This window comes from Meleagris gallopavo, chromosome 8, assembly GCF_905368555.1.
Source record: "Meleagris gallopavo chromosome 8, MGAL_WU_HG_1.1, whole genome shotgun sequence".
Taxonomy (NCBI): domain Eukaryota; kingdom Metazoa; phylum Chordata; class Aves; order Galliformes; family Phasianidae; genus Meleagris; species Meleagris gallopavo.
This window is the reverse complement of record NC_139411.1, coordinates 4329327-4350465: the sequence shown is the minus strand read 5'-3', so window position 1 is coordinate 4350465 and position 21139 is coordinate 4329327. Positions and strand designations below refer to the sequence as shown.

General features: G+C 43.3%; 1 protein-coding gene across 1 annotated transcript; it reads right to left on the bottom strand.

Annotated features, from left to right (window-relative positions):
- Window positions 1–558: 558 nt before the first annotated feature.
- MINPP1 (multiple inositol-polyphosphate phosphatase 1) lies at window positions 559–20864 on the bottom strand. Its single transcript, XM_085229515.1, has 5 exons — window positions 20220–20864; window positions 19885–20073; window positions 18940–19037; window positions 18066–18199; window positions 559–4539 (listed from the first exon to the last, which is right to left on the bottom strand). The coding sequence occupies exons 1-5, from the start codon at window positions 20749–20751 to the stop codon at window positions 4140–4142; spliced, it is 1353 nt and encodes a 450-aa protein (XP_085085641.1). The 5' UTR covers window positions 20752–20864; the 3' UTR covers window positions 559–4139.
- Between the last annotated feature and the right edge of the window lie 275 nt (window positions 20865–21139).

The following is a 21139-nucleotide window of genomic DNA, read 5'->3' as shown; positions in this document are numbered from 1 at the left end:
GGGCTGCTCTTCTTTCCCACTCCCAAGAAGCAAGTCCTGCCTGGTTAAAATAATTTCACCTTTTTTCCTATTCCTGTACAGGTATTTTAAACAAAGCAGCATCAATTGTTTTCTACCTCAATATTACAGACTTTGGAGAAATGAGGAAAGAGCCTTTGATCAAAGATATGAGTTCATTCATAGCACAGTCAGGAAAGTGCTGCAGGCAAAGCTTTTACTTAGAGAATTAACAAGCTAACAGATACTCACTCATGAGGATCTATGTAAGTATCTATAAAAGGACAGGTTAGAATGTATTGCATGAGGTTTGTTTCTAATTCTTCTTTATGAAATGAGCTTTGATTTCACGTGAGAGGGTGATAATGTTTAAGAAAATAGCACTGCATCAGATCCTGGACCACAGAGCAAGACGTGCACTGCTCACTTCAGAATGCAGGACACCTCCAGGCATTTGGTAATACTTGTGAGAAGCTTGCCAGGAGGCTATCATGGGTTTCAAATCCGCGCTCCTGGAAAGAAGAGTAAGTTTTCAACTCAAGTCAAAATGAGAAAGTAGAATGTCAATCAATGTACTTTAATATTAAGCATGCGGCAGTGTGAAGAGTAAAACACCAGAGACACACTGCAAGGAACAGCAGCCTGCCAAATGTGTTTGAAGCAGAATACAGGCATGATGCTACACATTGCATTATTGTTGCTCATAAAACAAGGTGAAAAAAGTGTGCAGTTTTATTTCACAGCACTGAAAATCCAAAACCCGTTATCCAAATTCATCCAGTCCTAGTATCACAAAGTCACGTTGCATGCAGCAGAGAGCTCCATGCCAGCCAGAATTACAGCAACAATACTTACTAGAAGGAAAAAATAAGTTTTCCAGAAACATTAGTAAAGCTTTAGACATCCAAAATTAAATATATTTCAAGTGTGTTTAATGCCAGCATCCGAGAACACAGTCTGTGTCTTCCATCAATGAAAGGTTCCAGTTTGGGTGAAGTTACACATGGAGTTGTCACTGGAGGCCTAAGGTGAGGGGTTCTGCCTGGAGCTGCATGCAGAAGGCGAAGGCATCATTTTCCTTGCAGGGCTTTTCCAGTATGGGCCAACTTGCAGTGCCATGAGAGGTGGCAGCCTCTTTGCATTGCTTCACTGAGCCAGCGCCCAACTCCATGGAAATACGTCGATCCTGTTTGGTTTTCCTTTTTAGTCTATCTACAAATTTATTTTTGGTTGCTTGAGGATGTATTTTTTGTTCTTTTTAAATAACAGAGTCATCTGAAGTCATATCCCTAGCAGTCAGAATTAGTCACATGAACAAGTGCCCAGCATACACAAACATCCCAACACAGCTGCTGCAGCAGTTGTGCAAGATTTCCGTGCTCAGTCTCTAATTATGCCGGTTGAGTGAGTGGGGACAGCCTTTACATACAGATCACAAACCAAATTGCACATTTTCCCTCTCAGTTAACTGGTGATATCCACTGTAGATACACCCGTTACAATGGAGATACAACAGACACCTAAGCCAAGGCAAAACAGAAATCAGTCTCTGAAGAGTCTGTTCCCTTGCACAGAATTGTTCTATCAAGCTACCACCTTTAACACAGAAACAAATGATGCCTCACCACAAAAATAATTGTTTGGTTCTTCCACTTTATCTGGTTCACGATCTAAGAAAAAACAGGGCAATGCAAAGAACACAGTATCTTTAACAAACACAGTGGGTAACAGAATAGACAAATGGGAACCTTCCACTTATCTCCAGCAGTAAAGCTCGCATTTCTTCTGTTCATATCGTGAATGATCATAGGATGACTCAACCAGGAAAAAAAAATGTTCAAAGGTGAATTTTCTCAACCTTACATCTGCTATTTACCAAATTTTACCACCTTTACACAGAAGTTTCTTTCTTCATAGCTTTGCCTCAAACACTGCCTTACAATAAAGTTCATAACAGGCTCCTGTCACAGTAACTACATTCAATTGACTCAGTCTCAAAGCAGTATCGTGCCAAAAAGGAGACAAAGCTGATATAAAATAGCAGTAAAAGTCATATGCTGGAGCTGGCAATCATCCTGACCTATATTCCTATAGGTGTTTCAGTACAGCTGTCCTCCCTGGCCACCTCCTCTGTTTCAGAAAAAGACCTGCAGAGCTAAAACATGCAAGAGTTCTACCAGGACATGAGTACTATAATATTCACCAGCTTTAATCAGTACTTCTGCTGAGCAGAACCACAGCCTCCATAGAAGTCAGTGCACTAAGGAAACAGAACGTACATCCTACTCCATGAAGAGTACTTAAGTTACAACAACAAAAACAGACAAAAAATCCTCGTGGTGATTTCACTCATAAAATGATAACCTAAAAAACAGTTTTTCAGTTGCTCCTTAACTTACAGATATGTAAACTCAGAAGTGTTTTTATGATACGTGTATATGAAAAAAAAAAAATGACAGAAGTCCAAGGCCTCTATAAAAAAGATGAACTAAGTCTGCAATTACTTAAACTTCTAAACTTTAAACTAGTTCAGGTTTCTCCCCCTTTTTCTTTCCTTTCCCTCCATCAGTTAAGTTTTCAGTTTTGCTGGTGAGGCTACCAAAGTAAATGAGGGTATAAATGTTTATAGTGCCTATGACGCTCCTGTGGTAACAGGTTATACCACCCTTTCACCCACTCCCCAGTCAACACAGCAAAATACCCCTCACTTTATGGGCTGAGCTCTGGAGCACTTGTTATGGGGCACACATATGTCAGGAGCCACCAGCACCATAAAACCACACCCGCATTTGCTTTGGGACAGCCTGTTCAACCAGGCTTCCCTTCTGGGCAACGAAGGAACTTTTATTTGACTTGCTGTATTTTGGACATTTCTGGACAATTATCTTGATTTCTCTTTTTTCTGCTCTACTGTTGAACTCTGAAATACTTTCTCAGCAGCAAGTAAATCTGCGTTAAGTGCAGATACACTCAGAGATAACCACTTCCTTTATGCAGTTAATTTCTTTAAAATCAGCTCAATTTCAAGAACAAGCTGGTGTATCGAGTGGATAAGGCCAGGTTCTGGGCCTTCAGGCTTGCAGAAGTCAAGTCCCAGCCAGATACTTCTCACAGTCTGAAGCCTGTCCAGATTTAGAGTAAGCACCTATCCTGTTCCAGGCAGCAGGATGCACTGGCGACCTCCAGAAGTTCTAAGACAACTTTCAGCATTTGAGGAGGACCAAGACGTTCAAATTGCTTGCAGAGCCTCACCTGAGTGCCCCAGCCCAAACGTTAACACGAGAAATTGATGGTGTCAAGTGAAAGGAAACACCAGACTGCCTGGTGAACAACTGCTGCATGGCCACTTTTCCTTTCAAGAGCTCTGGAATATTTCCCACTCCCTCGTTCTTCCTCCCTTCTCCTTCGGGAGAATTTACTTATCATGATGGCTAACTTGCAGTGCTGGATGAGTCGATGAGAACTTAAGAAACATAAACCCTTGTCCCTTTACAGGTAGACAGTGCACACAGGAACTCCTCCTGCTGTCAGTGCCAGAGTGAGATGCTCATGTGGTGCTGTCCAGGCAAAAATTGGGCAGCTATAGAGAAGTAGCATATATTCTTTCCCTGCTAGGGGCTCAGGAAAAGGAGTTAAAAAAGCTCACAAGTTTACATTATTTCATGCCTGCCATAAGAAAACAAGAGCTAGCAAAAAGGCAGCACAAAGCAATACTGAATTAGTTCAAGCACCTTCAGCTCTGACAAAATAAACAGTTATCCCAGCTCTAAATTCTATCAACAGCACATTCATAAGAGGAATGTCCTAGGAAATTACTTGTCTGTACACATAAACCTACAGGCACACTTTGTCTTCCACCACATTTGTTACCAATACTCAGGGACATCCCTGTTACAGAATTTGGTTTTGTCATTCATCTTATGTAATATATTATATGTATATATATTATATATATGTAATAATTATGTAATAAACAAACAGTGCACTAAGCTGACCGAGACAACCCAGGTAAATAATGGCCATCAAATCTGCGGGCTTAGAGAGTCGACACAGCAGCAGCATTTCACCCAAAGTGCTTGTTCACAACGTCTGTTGAAGAAAACCGAGATCGGTTTCCAAATCAGCCACTCCATTTCATTCCCTCAAAGTTCGTCAGTAACAGTACCGTTGAATTTGGGCAATTCACACTCTTCTTCAAAGTGACAGTTTTGAAGGATGTCCTTGTAATAGCTCTTGAGGTCTGCGTATGTAGAGATGGTTTCGTTCGAGTGATGGAAGAGCAGTAGCTTTTCATTCAGCAACATCTGCACTTGGTACTCCTCCTTCGAGGTCTTCGCCTGGTCACAGTGGTAGAGCACAAACACCAGGTTGGCTGCATAAGGCACTATCCGGCCACTGCGGAACTTCCGATGCGCCTGGCGCACGTAATTGTTTGCCCGGAGAGGCTCAGCATCTTTGAAGAAGCCCATAAGAGCAAGAAGTGGCTGAAGTGTTTCTGCATGTCCAACTTGTACAATCAAAGGTGAAGAAATGGGTTTTGAACTAAAGAAAAGAAAAGAAGGAAAGGATCAGCAAGAGCCTGTGTTTCAAGGCAAACATACCAGCACCGCAGCTGTCAGCAGTGAAGGCTTAAAGAAGTAGACTTTGAACTTGTTGTGATAAGAGCCTGTTTCAGGATTTCAGTACATTACAGGGTTTAATTTAAAAGAAAGAAAAAAAAATCAGCACCTGAGCTTTCTAACCTATGCTCTGTCTCACCTGAAGCTATTGGCTCTTAGGAAGAATGTAAGAATTTGTAGCAAACGTAATTAGGCTAGAGCTAGAGTGTAATATAAATCAGTGAAATACAAGCAAAACCCTGACTTAAGATTATATTCATGTACTTGGAGCAGCTCTCAGTCTTCCTCTGTGAATGCAGCTGCTTGTGCTCTTCCCAGCTACGGACAGATCCCGTGAGCATGCTACAGTTAATCACAGAATCACCAAGGTTGGAGAAGACCTACAAGATCATTCAGTCCAAGGTTTGTAAACAGCATTGCCTCCTCCCATTAAGGATTTTAGACACGGGCAGCAAATCTGCAAGGCTTTGTTAATGGACAAACCAAATCAAGTCCTCAGCTGTGAGCACGTGGAGGGCCCAGGACATCCCAGCAACTCAATTCCCTCAGCACAGATCATTGAATCATAAAATGGTCTGAATTGAAAAGGACCACAATGATCATCTAGTTTCAGCCCCCCTGCTACGTGCAGGGTTGCCAACCATCAGACCAGGCTGCCCAGAGCCACATCCAGCCTGGCCTTGATCCATTGTGAACAGGTGTAACCACTCTCCCATCACAGACCATTTGGAAAACCTCTCCGAGATTTTATTCTATTTTAACTCCATGAGCACTACAGGTTTCACAGATCTGCTGTAGCACAAACCCGTCTCCAACATCTAACAGTTTTTCCCAGGGTCTCGTGGTGTGGTTAACAGGAATACTTTCAGTTATTGTTGGTGGTTGTTGCTCCCTAACAGCACCAAAGTAACCAAATAATAAAACACAATGAACCATGAAGAGAGCTCATCCACAAAGACAAATGATTTACTATTGAAACATCTATTTACTATTGAAAAATCTAACAATTTTGAATACTTAAAAAAAAAATCTAAATTTATAAATGTCTTTTTAATAAGCTTTTGTATAAATTAATCCTTGGTGTGGTGAAGAGAAGCTCACAGACTGTCATCGCTTTAGACCTGGAAAGTTACTTTTGCTAGGTTTGGGAGTAAAAGCTTTGCCCAACTGCTGTAATAAAGGACAAGTGACAATTTGATTTCAATATGAAAACTGTACCTAACCACAGACTTATCCACACATTAACTACAGAGAAACCCTACTTCCCTCTGACCTAACCACAACCACCTGATTGCCCACAATCTGTGGCAAACAGATTACTGATTTAACGCACAACCTGCTTTTCCTTCTCCACCATTTATCAGTGCCTATTACCAGCAGGAGTGTTGCTACTGCTGATCCTGCAACCGCCTGCTCGCCAAGAAGATCACACTCCCTCCACACACCAGCTAGCAGAAGCAGTCAGTGATCAAAGCCTAACAGCCTAACCTGGCCTGTCAGATGAGGTGTCACCCTTTGTTCAGCCCAAGGACAGACAGACAGCGGCTCGCAGCAGTTCCAAAGCAGCAGCCCAAGGAACGGCTCCCCTTGCTTTTTGGAACCACCTCCTAGGGGTGCTCAGAAGCTCGGGTCACACACTGTCAGACAAAGGGTGACATTTGGCCGCGCTCCTGCTTGCCCTCCACCACTAAAGTCCACCCACAGATGGGGCAAATCTTGATTGGCCTAAAAAGGAGGTGTTTCCTCTGCTCTGAAGCAACTGAAAAATGGTTAACTGGGGGACTTACTTGCAAACACAAACTCTGACCAACTTGGCAAGACAGCCTCTGTATCGCCCACCTGCTACAACCAGTCTTTGTGCAGTGTGAAACGTGCCTTGCACAGCTCCGCTCAGCCTTCCGCCTATCCTCCCTGGACATGTGCATAAGTTATGCACACTCGTCCCTCAGGTACGTCACATAAAAAAGAAAAATCAGAAACCTACCTGTTTCCTGCTCCAATGAAGTGTTACAGCCACAGAGAGGTTCTGTGTTTCCTCCAACCTACACGCACCTTTTCTGCATCAAGAGGTCCACTCACTGCAGACTGCTGCCAGCTCCTCCAAAGCCAGATGTTCTACCTACAGTTCTCTGCATTTTATTCATGGCCTTTTTACCTGGCTACCTCATTTTAAAATTGTAAAGCTTCTGGATCCTTCAACCTCTTTCCTTCCCACTCCACTCTTCTTTCCCCCCCTCTTGCCCGACTGACCAGCCCACTTACAGCCTCCTCCACATACCTCGCTAGGTTTTACACTCCTCTTGTCAGACAACAAATAGGAACAGCAATAAAAATACTTGCCTAGAGACAGAAGGACATTTCCTTTGACCTGCAATTTCTAGCTCAAATGACTAGATCAGATCTGCAAATTTCAAAGCCCACAAAGTTCCTTCCACAATCCTCCCCGCTTGGAACAATTTCTCTTATCCTGAAGAAACGTACCGCATTGGCAGCACTTCTTAGATTCCCATCTTTCCCCCAGCCATTTACAACATGCCTAGATCCAAACAGATCAATCTCCACCAGTGACCTGCCTGCCAGTAAAATCACACATCTATCCCTACCATCCCCTTTCTTGCATTTTCGTTCTTTTTTTACCCAAGAAAGGGATCTTCCCCTCCAGAGGGCTCCTTTTCTTTGGTAAGGAAACCTGTTGAAGATTTCTTGGAAATAACCATGACGGAAATCTAGACTGCATCTCCCAGCTCACCATATTTGCATGCCTGCTGATTTTCCCCGAGAGTTCCTAAAATGCTTTCCTTTCAAAGAACCAACTTGACACTCTTCTGGTATATCACACTCACCAAGATGCTCAGCAATGCTAGTCTCAAATGTTATTTCCACTGACCTGGTCTGCATTTTTGATTCTCTCCTGGAGATGCTTTTTCATTTCTCCTTGTGCTTTTAAATCATCACACTTGCCAGTCCATAGGAACTTTATGTTCAAAGCCACCACTCACTGGTTGTCACTTCAGACATTTCACTCAAGTCCTTTAAGCACTATTATGTGAGAAGCACCCAGCTGTAGCAACCCAGAATATTTCCATTTCGCTCCAGCAGCATGCTCTTCTATACCTGCTTATTTCTAAGTGTGGAAGTTTGTGTGTTGTGTTTACTGTGCAAAAGGAAGCCAACAATATGCTGCCAGAGTCTCCAAAAGGCATTGTTCACTGCGGTGGATTTCACCACCACCCACCATCCTCTTTTCCTCACTCTGCCCTCCTAAGAGATACTAAGATAGAAATGTATTTAACATTGTGGACACCCGTACTGGCTTTACAGCAAGGTTTGGCCTTGCTTTTCAGCTGATGCCAGCAGGAATTCTAGAATGCAAGTAAACCACAAAAACATGGCTAACTTTTTTAAAATCAAAACAGCAAAAACAGGAATAAAGTTATAGCACATACACATACTTACCAAGAGAAGTGTTACAGAACAATCAAAAACCTCGTGAAGACAAACATGGAACAAACAAGGAGGTTGTTCTCACTCTAACTACAGTTAGTATTTTGTCTCCTGAAATCCTCATGCTGACAGGTCAAACCACTTGGGAGACAAAATAAACCTCTGTCATTCACAGCAGTGCCAGCAAATTATTTTAATAAGGATTAAAACTGTTTCACTGTATGATACAACCCCACCTTTATGACTGCATAATTGAAAATCTTCCTGGACTCTCAGCAGCACCGGATGTTTGATTTCTTGTCTAGGACTACTCAAGCACTCCCTGTTTAATTCCCATGGTCATGACTATGGTTCAGACAGAGTATCTTATTATCTAAGGACAATAAAAATCACCAGTAAGGTTAAAAGAGCAATGGTAAAGTAATACTTTTCATTACAGTGAAATCAATAAGAATTGCCCATTTGCAGCATGTGCAAAGGTTATTAGTGTCCAGATGTTTCTGATAAAGTCAAAACAGAAGCACACAGTGCAATCAGTGGAACACTGAACAGTAGCACAAGCTAATCAAACTCTGAAGGGTCGAGATAGCCACACTCAATCTTCTTTGGGATCAAATAATGACTCAGCATTGCCTATCAGCAGCAGACAAAGTTCTCAGTATCCTACTAAAGCCAGTGATAATCCAAGTTTCCCCTCTCCCTTACATTAGTAAATGACTTGAGAAAGCACACAAACCATCTAATTTCCAACTTCTAAGCAAGTTGAAGAAATTGTACGTAAATAAAACCTTGCCATAAAATACTAGGAGTTTGCCTGCAAGTTATTACTGATGATTGCTATCGTGTTCATTCTATGAAGTGCCTCCAATGGAGCACAAGCAGCTCTCACTGGGCAGAAAGAGCAGCTGAGCTCATTCATGAGACATGAGGACATCAGCTTCTGCACTGCCCTTGCTGTAACCTTGGAAGTACATCTGACCATAGCTGAAAATGAAGAATGTTCATCAGCACAATCTACCCCCGCAAAAGGCCTGTATGGAAGCACGGGATTTATCATTCAGACAATTTTCAGTTCTCCTTGATCTTTGCAGATGTGGGTTTAACACTGATTCTTCTGCATCAGCACACCCATCTTCAACAGTAGCTTGTTCCTACTCCTCTAGGTCTAATGACGTACCATCTTGGATACAGAAGTAACCTTACTTTCAAAAAAAGTTCATTTCCTAAGCACTAACGTGACTTTTGGCTAGCGATAACCCCAAATCCAAGAGATAGTGGGATAAGAAGAAATATTTCCTGCATCAGCATTTGACTGGCTGACCTTCAAATGTTATGTAAAAATTCCCCCAACAACTTCAGAAGAGAAGTTTTAACAACTGTTAAACAAGAAAGCTTAGACCCATCTTATCCCAGACTGATACACAAAAAAAAAAAAACAGGACAAAGGACTCAAACCCCTCTATTTTCAGCTATAGAATAAATTCCCCATCAATCCCATATCCCTCTGTGATTTCTTTCTGGAAAAAAAGAAAAAGAAAATAAAAACAACCAGAAGAACCCTAGATTTGCAAGAGAACAGCAGAGAGCAGGGAATGCAGGGGTAGCGGTGGACCTCAGAGGCAGTAGAAGCCTTAGAGGTATTATTCTAGTGCTGCTAACAGATAGGAAAAGAAGAAAAATCTTTGAAATTATATTAAGTCCTTGTGCATGAAAGTTTCACTTGTAATAGCAGAACAGACTGCTGTGCTGGTTCATTCTCAGAAGCAGTACCAACGCAATGGGCCACCACAAACACTGTTGAGATGAACATTTCCTTCTGGTCTAGCAAAGATGTCCATGAGATCCTTCATGGAAAAAGCAAGCTTGAAAAGCTGAGAAAGAGCACTCATAGCTCATCTAAAATTCCAATTAAACAGCAATACCTCTTATCTAGTCTTAGAGAAGCTAAGTTCAGAGATTTTGTAGTTTCAAATGCTCCTTTCCTAATGAACCTACCTCTCACGTTCCTCAGGAACTCTGAGATCAATTGCATCATGGCAGCAGCAGCATGCTGATGCTAAATATTTGTATGTTAGCTGCCAAATGCTAGTTAGTTTTTTTCCTTGTTCTTGAATTCCTTTGATAAAAGGCTATGACCCTATAAAAATGCTGAGATATCTTTACAGAGGAATTCTGAGAAAGGAAATATTAGGCAATTAATCTGAAGTTAAATACATTCTGGGAAGTTTCAAAGTCATAAACAATGCTTTAAATGCCTAGGTCCAGGAAGAGCCACACTTTCCCAGAGAAGGTCCCCTGTCCTATCCAGAGAAAAGTCAGTGACCACACACACATTTCAGGCACACACACAGGCACAGGGACGCTGCTGTATGCACTGCAAACAACCCCAGAGACTCCTGTCTCTACCTGGTTCCTCCAAAAACACCCCTTAAGCCCCATCTTTGAATGATGAAGCTATCAAACTCAAACACACCATATGGTACAAAGTGCCAGGGCCAAGCCGTTTGAGCTGTTTACAGTATTAGTGGAAGTCACCAATTTCTCTCATTTTCTGAAATCAAAACAAGCCATGAATATTTTTCAGGTGTCTCACTGTAAGCAGTCTACTCACCTGTAGAGCTGACATGCTGTTGTGTGAAACAAACACCTTATTAAAGAAATTTCACCTAGCACTATTCTCTTTGAACGAATCAAGCAACTCTTTGGTACGTTATGTATTCACCATGTAATTAGCAGATGAGATTAGTCCTGAAGCTCATCACAAGCTCTCCTAGACTGCCCCAAAAGACAGTCCCAGACAAAGAGGACACTCCTGAAGCAGTCTCGTAAGAAGCAACAGTATTTACTACTAAATGATTACATGAGGTTATCAGTTGTGTCGGGAGTGGATCTGTAGAGAGGGAGGGAATTTGCAGAGAATAATAAAAGCTATCAATAAATTGGCAAACTAACCTGTTTACGTTATGGCTCAATTGGCTTCATACAATTATGAAGATCAATCTCAAACAAAGTTCAAATGTGTCTTTTTTATTTTTATTTAATTAAAAAAACAACTTAAAATCTCTGTATCAGAGGAAACCATCAAATATTCTGTTCTTTGTATATGCAGTTAGGTTAGTATTTTGAACTACCAGCCACACAAGAGCTTTCCATGTGGACAGTACAGACAAACACGTTATGTTCTCTTTCAGGAACAAGAAAGGTAGATTTGATAAGCATGTGAAGCTAGAAGAAAAAGGGTAAAATAGCTTTAGTTTTTAGAATAGTTGATATCCTTGAAGGGTGCCACAACCATTTCTTTGTTGTTTTTTTTAAACTCACCTTTACTCAGTTACAGAGCTGTTATGGTTGCTGCATTTCTGAAAGATTAGCAGCCTCATATTGCCTTAACTATCAAAACACAGGGATCTCTCATCGACACTCACAGCTCCTGTTGGTGGTTCCAAAATTTGCAGGTCCTCTCTCCCATACTTACTAGCCCATCACAAAGCTTGGCCAATGGATTCAGAAGTTGCTTGTGCAATTCAGAAGGGCAGATTCAGCTTTGGTTATTTAGCAGTATGTTAGAAGAAAAAGAAATTGTAGTAGGTTTCACTCACTGTGAACAACATACACAACTCATACTGAATTGAAAACACAACAAACCTTCTCAAAGCTTCTTCCAAGGCAGAGAGCCACTCATCCATCACTCCTCTCTCTCCCACTGTTCGAACTTCTCCAAATACCATAGCTCTGCAAAATTGGGCACTAATTCTTCAATCAAATGCAGAGCAGCTTTTTGAGATTCTTCCATAGCAGCACAATGTCAAGTGCAGCAGTACAAGCACATCACTACCTGTCAGTTTTGCCCATGTAAAGAAGAGTAGGGACATTTTCTGTAAGGTTCCAGTATGGAAAAAGAAACCAACAGTTCAGGGAACAGTATTACCACATTGGCTTCTTTGCCATATTGTTGCATGGTCTGATTGTTTGCTATCCATAACAGACGTGAGAAGAATTTAATCCTTTCCTTTTCACAAAAACAAAGCTCTTTATGGACTCGGACAACACCCCAAGTATGCCATTTTAGCACAATTCACCTGGTTTAACTCCTATCATTTCCAATATCATATTCACTCCTACCATTTTTTTTTTTCTTCAAAATAAGAAACTTTTTATGGGAGAGTTGTGGCACTCAAACTCTCCCTAGATATGTTATCACTGTATTGCCTTAAAGACAGGCAAGAAGACATAGAGGAATGTGGTCTTGGAAGAACCTATTTGACAGCGGTAAGGTCCCAAGGAAAAGGAATTAACCTTTACTGGACATTAGCGTTTCATTGCTACTGAAGGTGCAGAAAAATTGAAATGCTAAACATTCATGTCCAAGACATTAAAGTTGTAACGCCAATACCAACTCTCTAATGGTCTTATAGTTAAAATCTTGAGAATTTGAGTAATTTTCATCATTTTCTTAAGAGCCAACTAATCACCAGAAGATAGTTTTCCCAGAAGAAAGAAGAGTGAGCTTTAATATGGCAACTAATTAGGCAAATAATCAGAAAATCTAATGCGCAATCAGATTGCTGGGTCGATAAATCTTCATGGAAGGAACAGGGTTACAAGTAAAAGCTCTCATTTTATTTGAGCTGTAACAAGGAATGAAAACGAGACAAACTGCTTAATATAAATATTTGAAATATGCTATAAAATGCAGAGCTGTCAACGTCACTCTCTACAAGCCTAGAACAGAAACACAAATCCAAACACCATAACTCCTTGCTGGAGCAGAAATGCTCCAACTGCTGCTACTGGATAGCTCAAACTAAACTTTTCTTTAAAAAAAAAAAAAAAAAAGAAAGAAAAAAAAAGAGAGAACTTGGAACAACAGTAAGATGCTAGAAATAAAATCATTCTTCCTGTAGTATCAGAATGAATCAGAGATATATCAGTGTCAAACACAGCTAAATACGACAACATTTTGCCACCACAGAGGCTTGTTTTCTGAGCAATGAACAGCTGCAGATGTATTTAATCTGTTGCCCCAAAGTTGTACTGTATCATTGAAGATATAGTTGTAACACTATATAGTAATAACAACGCATGCATACACAACCAAATATTTTCTACGGCTAAAAAAATGCACATATTTTCCTTTTGTATGGTTTCTTGCTCTCAGTTGACTCTTAAATTGCTACAGCTCCCCAGATAAGTCTCCCTCTCCTACATTGGTGGTGGCAGATTTCCACCTATTGTTAAGGGCACCGGGTTGCCTAACAGAGGCTGTACCCAAGCCTTCAGTGCTTTAATACTGCCACCTGACGTCGTGGGATGGGGTTACATGCTCCTTTTGCAGAAGGCAACAAGCTTCAGATGCCTTCAGCCCCTGCTTTGTTAGACACAGGGTAAGCAGGCTGCTCACCCAGCTTTGAATTTTGCCAGATCTCCATTTTGCCAGGGTCTCCATTCTTCACACATGTGCACAAACTCACTACCTGCTTCCGTCTAGGGTAACAACACCACAGTGAACTGAACAGTGATTCTTCCCAATTAAATTTTTATACTATCTTTAAATATCGCAGATCTGTGCAAATGTTTTTGCTTTTATAATATATTCCAGAAATCACTGAAAACTTTGAAGTCATCTGCTATTATTTTAAATAATTCCGTCAATTTCTTAACATAGGTTTCACTGAATACATCACATCATTCTTCAGACAATGTGCTTTGGATAAATTTTGCTCGATTCATTTTCTTGGCCTTTAGCAGACATAGAATTGTACTTATATTTGTCTATCAGAAACTGGACTACTAAAGATGATCCCCTGGGTTAGGATGCAAGTTCGTGTTTTCCAGCTGGTTACCTGCTGCACAATTCGGTGCCTCCATAGAATAGGAGATGTGCTTGGACCGACTCCTCCCTCTCAGCTACATGGCCTGCAGCAGATGCCACGGAATAACTTTCCCAAATAAATTAACTTTCCTGAAGTTATCAGCAGTCCTTAGGAAGGGGACTGGCAGTAGGCTGGCTAGTTGTTTAGCTGGCTATTTGCAGACTGCCAGCATATATTGGATTGACTGAAAATGTTCCTCTCTTCCACGCTCTGAGAGGGCTCTCCCGGCTGGGAGGAGGAGGCAAGCTTCCTCCCACATAATCATGACAGTCCTGACTCTCTGTTTATGGTAATGAACAGAGATGAGGGTGTAGCAGCTCCAAGGGCAGCCACGGGAGCTCAAGGATGAGCTGGTTGGGCTCAGTGATCTTAGAGGTGTCTTCCAACCTCAGTGATTCCATCAGTTGTGCTCTGTCATTTGGAGGTCCTGATTGGTGCCAGCCTCATGGAGCCACGTGCTTGATTCACACGAGATTGCAACACCACTCATGGTGAGCAACAGGGTGATGTACGATAGGGTGCCTCTCAACACCTCAGTTTAGGTAGAAAATCCCAGTTGTATACCTGCATTTTGGCCTCTGTGGGTCATTTCCTTCCAGACATCCCTAGAATTGTCTCACTTGTGATTATGTCTGATCACTTTACAGCAGAAGCTGACTTATCAGCAGAAGCTCAGGACTCTTCTAGATGGGTTCTAGTGACAAGTTTTAACCAGTGGAGTTTTTAGGTGTTTCTTTTCAAACAAAAAGGGACTAGAAGTGACCATTCTTATGAGGAAAGACCATCCATCCTGATGGACGTCCATCTGCTGGCCTTCACTGCTTCTCCTCAACACCTCATTGCTACATGACATGTTTTAAACATCACAATTGAACTCGATGATCCTTATAGATCTCTCCAAACCTGGGATATTCTGTGATTCTGATTCCATGGCTGTATGGGGCTGCTGGATCACGGCCTGAACCTCTGATTGATCACCTGAGGCAAGCAGTGAGTCAGCCCTGGGAGCACAGGTGAAGGCAATTCACCTGTGCTGCAGGAAGGGGTGGAGCCTGGCTGCACCTCTCCTAGAGCCATTTAAGAGCTGACTGCCAGCAGGAAGGATCTCTCTGGAGATCCGCTCCATCGGAGTTCATCTTGTGAGCCTAGGACAGGGTGAGTGACTCTCTCTCATTATTCCAATATAAATTATAGTAGCCAAGCTCCTGGACGGACAGACGGACACACACACACACACACCATCTGTATAGCTATTGATTATACAATGGCCTAAGCTTTAAGACAGGATGAGATTATCTCACTCCTTTACTACTCTGCCTCCCACACCTGCTCTTCCCAAGAAATCTAGGGGCTTCTGAATGAGCTGTCAATAAACTAGAAGTGCAGTGAATTTTGTCAATTTTTAAACTTACAGAGTTGATACACAGTTAAGAATTAAAGCTACTAAGTAGCACTTAAGGATTTTAAAGGCTTCCACTGCTTCCACTGCTCACACACTAAAAGCAAATAGAACTGATCATTCTCCTTATGAGACAAACTACATTAAGTTATCTTTCATGTTTCAGAAGGGCAGAGGGGTTTTGTTCTGCTTGCCTGCTCACTTCTAACCTGCTCTTCATCTCCTCACTGTTTTTTTTTTTTTCTTCCATCTTCACAAAGGCAGACACAGCATATATGGAAGCCATTGCAGCAGTGTGCTTGTCAATCTGTTCACAGTTGGATGTTAATGACCTGTGGTGTCACGCATTTTTTACTTAACTTCCTAGTAGACTGAAGAAAGGATACAGGATAGGTTTATTTCAAGGGCAATCTAGCATAACCACAGTTTTGAGTCCACTGCTCTCAAAATGATAGGGGATCAGCAGCTCTGACAGCCTTAGATTTCTAGAAAACAGAATGATTTGACAGCACAGTGTCCAGGCTGGCTGCAGAGAGGTTGCTATCAACAGTCACTTCCTTCTGCCCACCTTTCCTTCACAATTAGTCCTCAGTGCTATGTTGGTTTCATGCTTACAACTGCCAAGTTCTAACCTGTTCCCAGCAAAATGAAGAGGGCTTAACGCAGAGCATCTCCGCATCCAGCAGTGAAGCACGACAAAAAGGCCAACTGACTGTTTGAGAATTCTGGTACAATTGATTTAACAGTCAGTTCTATCACTGTTGATGTTTAACTTAGATCTTCAATGGGCAAAAATCTAAATGAACAACTTCTTCACAGTCTTCTCTGCTAAGAAATGATTGGCGTTACAGAATGGTTGAGGTGGGAAGGGACCTCTGGAGGCTGTATTCCAGGGCAGCATCAAGGCAGCTTCTGAAGATCTCCAAGGAGGAAGACTTCACAATTTCTTTTTTCCTCTAATCCAAAATTGCAAGGCTACTTCTATTTTCAATCTGTCAACTGACTGGGGAAAACGAAGTGCTTTCTCACATGTTATCAAATAAAAAAATACACACGTATAGCTTCAAGTATCAGTGACTTAAGCTTTTGTTCCTGAAATACAAAATAATTTACATATTTTTTGACCTACTTTAGTACCCTAAATTTAGAACTAAAGGCCCAAGGATGCTAGGAATGCAAGTACATCCACCACATACAACTACTGTTTCTGTATCAATATCAAAGCTGAATTTGGTCACCTCAAGCTACTCATACACTGATTCCAATAAACAGCTTAAAAGGTACAATCTTGATATCACCTCCTTGATTTTAAGTACTTTTGTAAACATTTGTACACTTACCTGCTCAGGTATTGATTCATGTGGTTGATCACTAAATTATGAATTTGTAATTTCTCTCTTTGAACAACAACATTCATGTAGGTTGTAAATTATTTTCATATGCATGCACTGTTTTTAAGCCTAACACAGCTCTCAAAAAATTTCATTACTGGCACTCGAAAGCAAATACAGGTAATTTTGTGACATAAACACCCAAATCTGTAACTAAAGCCTTTGCTTTCTATACTGTTTTCTCTACGTTACAACAGATCACTGCTGCTGACTGAAACCAGCTGAAAGGAGTAAACAATACACACAACAACACAGGCATCTTGTCTATAACTTTAAACCTCCAAGGCACTTTAAAGGCAATTTTGAGGGCTGTAAGAGTTCCTGGAAGTAGTACCACTGCTGTTCTTCCTTCTCTGACACAAAATGGCTTGTCAAACCATGGAACTAGCAGAACACAAACCACTTCATCAGACCACTCTCCTCTGAAGACTTTTGCTTGTGGCTATCTTTGAGTCTTGTGGGGTCTAACAACTTCCTACACCTACAGCATTGCTCCCAATGGGCAGTTTTGCTGCAGATGAATAAGGATGTGAAGCTAAATATCCAAGAGAGTTCTTGAGCTGCTGGCTGAATTACTGGCCTCACATTCGTACAACAAACCAAGGCTTTTACAACAGCTTCAGGGTTCAAATGCCTGTACAGGACACTGAGTATACTGCCTAAATTTGCCTTTCTGCAATTACAAAGAAGCAGGCATGACAAGGCTGGTTTGCTGCTACAGTTCAGGCTTGGTGGATTCTGCAACAGACAGTTCTCATATAGTCACTGAGTGTTTGGATTCACTTGGAATAACTACTCTTTTGTAATTGCATTTCAGCACCTTCAGCCTGAACAGAAAGCTTTAACAGCGCAAGAGATATCAAACACATGAGGAAAGAAAACAAGACTTTGATGCTGAAGTGTTCAAGTAACCAGAAAGCAGAATATATCATATAGCTTTTTTTAACCCACAGCCTTCCCACTTTTAGCACAAATGCTTTCTAACAAAGACATTTTAAACAAAAGTTAATTGTTCAGCAGGAAAAAAACCACCACTGTCAGACACAGTAACTGGCTGTCCCTTTAGGCCTGTGCAGATCAATAAGTTAAAAGATGGAAATAAATCCACTGGGCACAAGAGCATCAATCGGAAAAAAAACAAAAAATCTATTAACACTCTACGGTAACAATGCTATTAATGGTTTTATTCTATTACAAATTCTCCTAAGCAAACTCTTCCAGCATTCTTGTGTCTGAAACGTTTAATTCCTGTTCATATTAAATCCAACTCAGGATTAACCACAGAAAGGCTTGCAGTCAACACAAAAGTTGTTTTTTTGTTTGTTTGTTTTTTTAAATTTACCTTCTGCTCTCATCCACTGCTTTGTCCAAGTGTTGGAAGATATCCTGGAATAAAATGCAGCTGGAGCGACTATTGATGTCATAGCCATATCCTCTCTTCCAATATTGCTTCAGGTCATTCAGGTACTCCAATACCTAAAGTTACACAGTTTACAAGTTTTTATTATTTCATACAGTGAGGGGAAAAAAAAAAAAAAGGATCTAAAAGCCCACCACCTCATTAATGGAGCTTTAACTTCTTACTCCATGAGCATAATTTCACACTGAACACCAACTGCCGCTGCATTGCTGGGCAGTTCAGCCTGGTAGGTCTTCCTGCAGAGCTGCTCAAACACCCCATATTCTTCTTTGAGAGGAGGGTAATCAGGTGCTTTTTGAATAAGGGGGAATCCAAAGCAAGGCATATTTATCCAGGTTCTACTAGTTTTATTAACAGGAATTAGATTCAGAGATCTGATGGGCTTCAAAAAGAAGTCACAGAGGACCTAAAAGACCTTATTAGCTGTCTTCTAGAATCAAGACATTTTATCATATAAAAGTCATATACACAAAACAAAGTTGTCCAGAGCATTTCAGGTGTTACAGAAAGAAAAAGCATTTCATGAATTAAGCGTGCAATAGGAAAAGATTATTTTAATCAGGACAAATTAAGGCTCTGCCAGTATTTAAGTCTGAATGCAGTAGGTATTTCAGTCCTACTGTTTGATTAACCCACAGCTCTTTGGAGACTAATGCAGTGCGCTGAACCTAATGAAGGTTGAAGAATAAGGGGCACAGAACTTACAACTTCTGACTGCCCACAAAACAACATCCAAACACTGAAGCATCTTTTGAAGGCTTCTCAAATCTCTCTGCCCTCTGCATTTAGCACCTACCTTAGCATCCTCTTCACTGAAGAGCGAACACCACGGGGAGGTCACATTTTTTATAGCCAACTCATACGAGCAAGTGAGGAAAGCTACTTGAACAAGATCTGCAATAAATCCAAGAAACCAACAAAAGATAAAACCACCACCACAGAACTAGCAACTTTCTCCCAACTTTCCCTTAAAACAAGTAACTACAGTTCAGTGTTGAGAACAATCACCAGTCCAAATGCCAAGCAACAAAGTTTCCAATAGACTTATTGTGCAGAATGCAAATTTCAGACTGTGTGCTCCTCACATTACAATTGGTATGACGGAGAAACAAAACAACACACTCTGCACTGAATGCCAATGCACATGTGATAGGTGCCCGCTGCTGGGATATCCTTACTACCACAGAAGGCAGAAGAGGGGCAGGTGGAAGTGTGCCTGCTCACTGCAGAGCAGCCCTTGGCTGCCACGCTCAACCTGCATGCTGCTGGCTGGGTTTGAGCTGCAGCGTGCCGTGGTTTTAGGACCACATCTTTGGGGGAATGCTGGAAATGACAGCAGGGCCTATGGCTGGGGGCTTCCTAAGCACAGGAAGTGTGCTCCTTCTGGACCAGCGAAGGTACAACACATACACATTCACCTTTCCCTTCAGCTATCTGAGTGCCTGAATTGCAACATTTTACAAAAGAAGAATTAAAAGGTAACGCACTCATAACTCAAAGCAAAGGTAAAGTTGAGTCCCCAAAACAAAGGCAAAGCTTCTACCTTCCACTCGTCTTTAAGAAAGATACCTCCAAAGGTGTTTGCTTTCTGTTTGGTAATAAGCACGCGCTATTGCAGCCCCACACATTAAAAGCTGCATGGCTGCATCTGGTTCAGCTTGTATTTTAAACACGAACTCTGCATAACCGCAGCGCGTTCTGTGTCAGGCCGAGCTCATAGCACCCGAGGCGGCTCCCATACCTGCGTTCAGCTCCCCGGCCGGCAGACACAGGGCACTCGCCACCTTCTCCAACACCTTCCTCATCTCTGGGCCCTCCTTGAAAGCGTTCACTTGGTACATGGCCGTGTCGTTGTCCTCCACCAAGGCCACGAACTTGTCGCAGCGATCAAAAAACCTCATCAGGGCGTCGTTTACTTCGATCTCCGTCTCTGAAAGGGAAAGCAGCGCTCAGCGCGGGGCTCGTTCCCTGCGGGAGGCGGAGGAGAACGGGACGGGACGGACGAGGGAACGGCTCGGCGGCGGAGGGCCGGCTGGGCACACCGGGCCGAGGGCGGCCGCCGCATCCCGCGCTCACCGTCGGCGCCGAGGCTGAGCGAGGGCCCGAGGCCGCGCCGGAAGGCCGCGCCGCTCTGCAGGCAGCGGTGCTTGGAGCTGCTGGCCAGCGCCAGGCGGCGGCGGGCGGCGAAGAGCGCGGGGAAGCGGGCGGCCAGGCGGCGCGCCAGGTGCTCCATGTCGCGGCGGCCCCGCGGCGCCAGCCGCCCGTCGAGGCTCTCCTCGTACCACATCGGCCAGGCGGCCAGCGCGGCGGCGGCAGGGCAGGACGGGGCGGCGGCGCGGCGGAGGCGGCCGTGCAGCTCGGCCAGGCGACGGATCTGCCCAGCCGTGGGGTAGCGGGTGCCGTGGCGTAGCACGGCGCGGAGCTGCAGCGGGGCGCAGGCGGCGGGCAGCCGGGCGGCGGCGGCGTGGGGCCCGAGGGACAGCGGGTCCTCCGCAAGGTGCGGGTTCACCTCCTCGTAACGGGACTTGGTGCCGAAGTAGCCGCCCAGCCCCGCGCTCGCCACCGCTATCAGAAGCGGCAGCAGGCAGGCGGCGCGGCGCGGCGCCATGGCGGCGGATGCAGGAAGAGGAGGAGCGGCTGCTGGCTCCGGGCTCCTCTCGCCTCCCTTCGCCTCGGCAGCCGCGCCCCAGCGCCTCGCCGCCCGCCCGAGAGCTGAGGGGAAGACCGGAGCGGGGCGGGGCGCGACTCGCCGCCCTCCGGGCGGAGCTGTCTCCTCGGGGGATTTGGGCGGGAGGTGCGGCTGGTGAGGGGCTGGTGTCGTCACGATGTGCCCAGAAAAGCGTGGAAAAGGACGGAAAGAGGCGTCCCATGGGAAAGGCTGCCCGACTGACACAGTGGGGTGTGAAGCAGATTGAGCAAAGGCAAAACCGCATGAGCAAAGTTCCCCTGAGCCTCTTCTGCTCCAGGTTGTACCACCTCAGTTCCTCAGCTGTTCC

Excerpts from the sequence above, each read along its gene's own strand:
- MINPP1 (XM_085229515.1), bottom strand. The coding sequence starts at position 20,751 with ATGGCGCCGCGCCGCGCCGCCTGCCTGCTGCCGCTTCTGATAGCGGTG. Across the intron at positions 20,074-20,219 it reads GCTCAGCCTCGGCGCCGACG|AGACGGAGATCGAAGTAAAC; the intron begins GTGAGCGCGGGA and ends TTTCCCTTTCAG. Across the intron at positions 19,038-19,884 it reads GGCCGGGGAGCTGAACGCAG|ATCTTGTTCAAGTAGCTTTC; the intron begins GTATGGGAGCCG and ends GATTTATTGCAG.